Here is a 3,774-nt window from a genome sequence, read left to right as displayed (position 1 = left end):
CCAGCCCCTGGGCCTCCGTGGGTGGGCCGCGCCCAGCCCCTGGGCCTCCATGGGTGGGCCGTGTCCAGCCCCTGGGCCTCCATGGGTGCGCCGCGCCCAGCCCCTGCGCCACCACAGCACACCCCAGTCTTGAGACTTTTTGAATGAGTCAGTCGACTCGGAGCGCTCCATTGCTGGAGGGAGAGCGTTCCTCCACCTGAAATGCTCCATCACCGCGGGCTTTAAATAGGGTTGCCGCCTGTCAGAAATCAAAATAAGGGTCGCCCACCGCGGCGTGTCACCCTGCTCTCATGGGGTGGGACGGCCGCTGCAGCCATAGACAATATGTATGGCAGTGTTTTTGTTTTTAAATAATGATCAAGAGGGGGCGCTGTGGTGGCGCAGAGGCAAAACACAACCCACATATTGAGGCCTTCGTCATCGTGGCGGTGGCAGCAGGTCTCATTACCCCCTTTCCTGTCAAACTATCCAAATAAAGGCAACTATAACCCGCATGCGCCTCTACTGCGCATGCGGGACACGTTCGGGTCATTTGCCCGTTCAGACTGGAGAACACATACAGGTCGCATTTATTGGCAGTGTGAACCATGGTGTGAACGACCCCGGCAAAAAAAATACAATTTGACAAAAAATCGGAATTGGGTCACTTCAGTATGAACGCAGCCTGTCTGAGCTCGAGGAGTTTTGAGTGCAAACATTACAAGTTTTGAGAAGAAATACATGAAATCCTGTTTTCAGACTGAAAATGTGTGCTCTGGGATTATGGCAGAAAAATTCCCCCATGATGTGAATCTCCTGTTCCACCACATCCCAAAGGTTCTACTGGATTGAGATCTGGTGACKGTGGAGGCCATTCGAGTTCATTGTCGTGTTCAAGAAACCAGTCTGAGATGATTGGCGCTTTATGAGATGACACTTTATCCTGCTGGAAGTTTCCATCAGAAGATGGTACACTGTGGTCATAAAGGGATGGACATGGTCAGCAACGACACTCAGGTGGGCTGTGGCGTTGACATGATGCTCAATTGGTACTAATGGCCCCAAAGTGCCAGAAAAATATCTCCCACACCATTACATCATCACCACCAGCCTGAACCGCTGATACCAGGCAGGATGGGTCCATGTTTTCATGCTGACACCAAATTCTGACCCGACCATCTGAATGTCTTAGCAGAAATCCAGACACATCAGAACAGGAAACGTTTTCCAATCTTCTGTTGTCCAGTTTTGGTGAGCCTGTGTGAAATGTAGCCTCAGTTCCCTGTTCTTAGCTGACAGGAGGCAGCCGGTGTGGTGTCCCTGTCAAGGTTTGGCATGTTGTGCATTCAGAGATGCTCTTCTGCATGCCTCGGTTGTAACGACTGGTTATTTGAGTTTCAGTTGCCGTTCTATCAGCTCAAACCAGTCTGGTCGTTCACCTCTGACCTCTGACATAAACAAGGCATTTGCTCCCACAGAGCATTTTTGGACCATTCTCTCTGTAAACCCTAGAGATGGTTGTGCGTGAAAATCCCAGTAGATCAGCAGCTTCTGAGATACTCAGTCCCAGGCGCAGAGCTATAGCTCCGCCAGCCCCCCAGCCCAGGCCCATGGGGGTCTGGAGGTGCCAGGAAGGAATGGTTTCAAGTCACTTTAATGTCTGATTATAGACGGAGAAAGTGCACCCTCACCTGTTCAGAAAGGTGTATGTAATGTTAAAGTAGCGTTCCCTCAATGGAATATATAGTAGTCAGTCCCGGTGACAGTTTCACTCACGGTTTAGCGAATGTGCTTCCTGGGTAAAAATGAATCAACAAACCCCCCATTCAAGCATGCAGACCCTCCCACCCCCCAACAGTTTCCACCAGCGCAGGTGATACACGTGAGGGGTCCGATCATTGGCCCCGCCCCCTGGCCGTACGCTGACTTGATCCGCTAGTGCACAGGTGGGCCATCCTGGTCCTCGAGGGCCGGTGTCCCGCAACCCTTAGATGTCTCCCTGGTCCAACACACCTGGATCCAATAGCTGAATAACCTCCTCTGTTCAGGCAGGTGTGTTGAAGTTGAGACACATCTAAACGTTGCAGGAGACTGACCCTCCAGGCCTGGAGCTGCCCACCCCTGCTCTAGTGGTTAGACCAGTCCGTCTGGCTCCAACAGCCATGCCACATTCAGAGTCACTTAAATCTCCTTTCTTCTTCGTTCTGATGCTCGGTTTGAACCGCAGCAGATCGTCTTGGTCATGTCTACATGCATCGAGTTGCTGCCATGTGATTGGCTGATTTGACATTTGTGTTAATGAGGAGCTGGACAGGGGTACCTAATAAAGTGGCCAGTGAGTGTATGCTCTATAGAAAATATATTGTTCATAATTCTAATGTTAATCTCTGGAGGAAGACCAGGATGAAAACAGAGAGACATTCTTCATCTGGAGGCTCATATTTAAACTATGTCCATCTTTTATCAGCATTTGTCCAGATTTTCTCTGCAGAACTCATTTGCTGAAATAAAGTTATGGAAAATCTAAACATGAGCTGGGATTTTAAGTCTTGATGGACAAAAACAAATACAGATAAACTTTCTCCTTCACTCTTCCAGACTGTGTAAAATGGCATTAAAATTCACTGTTTCATTTCAGAAATATGAAAACATTATAAAAAAATAGAGAAAACGTGTTCCTTTGTGAAAATACAAGGAGATGATCACATAAAATCTGAGAATAAAGATGAAAAAAATCTGATATCTGAATCTCAAACAATCTACAGTAAGAAGGTTTTATGCTAGGAATGTATAGAAAATGCTTGGATGGACGTCTGTTCCTCAAACCTTGAACACATTCAGTATATTGTAAAGCTGTGAAAATCTTTAAATAAAATGGGAACAGAGTCAATAACATTCTGCAATAAAAAGTTGTTTACTTTGTATAAACTGCTGTCCAGTCTTCATTTCTTGTATCCCAAACAGATGATGATGTTGTCTGACTTTATTAGGAGTGAAGATGGAGAAAGAAGACGTCTTGAACACTTTGGAAGAATTGGGTCAGGAAGGGTTTAAAAAATTCAAGTGGTTCCTGCAGCAACGTGAGACTCTTCCTGATCTCCCAGCAATCAAGAAAATTCACCTGGACAGAGCAGATACTCTTGAAGTTGTGGACTTGATGGTGCAGACCTACACACTTGATCGATGCAGGGAGGTGACCTGCAAGATTTTAGAGAAAATGAAAAGAAATGATCTGCGGAACAGATTGATAGAAGGTTTGATAAGTGAGAAAGAGGCTGAAGTTCAGGAGATGATCCAGGAGAGACGACTGAAGATCCAGGAGATCAGAGAGTCGGTGAAGGTCAGTAGAGATGCTGCAGACAGAGAGAAAGCAGAAGGTGTTCAGGTCTTCTCGGCTCTGATGGAGTCTGCTGAGAGAGGCCTGAAGGAGCTCCTCAAGGAGATCCAAGACAAACTGGAAGCTACAGAGAAACAGGCTGAAGACTTCATCAGAGATCTGGAGCAGGAGATCTCTGAGCTGAAGAAGAGGAGCTCTGAGGTGAAGCAGCTCTCACAGGATGAAGATCCCCTCCACCTCCTCCAAAGCTTCTCCTCCCTGAAAGMTGCTCCACCCACCAAGACCTGGACAGAGGTCAGAGTTCATCCACCATACTATGAGGGGACTGTGGTGAAAGCTGTGGCTCATCTGGAGGAGAAAATCAATGAGAAGATAAAGGAGCTGATGGAGGCTGAGCTGAAGAGAATCCAGCAGTTTGCAGTGGATGTGACTCTGGATCCTGATTCGGCTCATCCTAA

General features: G+C 47.4%; 1 protein-coding gene across 1 annotated transcript in view; it reads left to right on the top strand.

Moving 5' to 3' along the window:
* LOC108167074 (uncharacterized) overlaps positions 1–3,774 on the top strand; it is a 6,758-nt gene that overhangs the window by 2,442 nt on the left and 542 nt on the right. The window contains exon 2 of the mRNA XM_017309906.1: positions 2,970–3,763. Coding sequence (XP_017165395.1) covers positions 2,978–3,763 — 786 coding nt within the window. The 5' untranslated portion in view covers positions 2,970–2,977. The remainder of the gene's footprint in view (positions 1–2,969; positions 3,764–3,774) is intronic.

The sequence above is a fragment of the Poecilia reticulata genome, linkage group LG17, assembly GCF_000633615.1.
Source record: "Poecilia reticulata strain Guanapo linkage group LG17, Guppy_female_1.0+MT, whole genome shotgun sequence".
Lineage (NCBI taxonomy): Eukaryota > Metazoa > Chordata > Actinopteri > Cyprinodontiformes > Poeciliidae > Poecilia > Poecilia reticulata.
The sequence above is the reverse complement of the archived record's forward strand: the minus strand, read 5'-3'. Positions and strand labels throughout refer to the sequence as shown.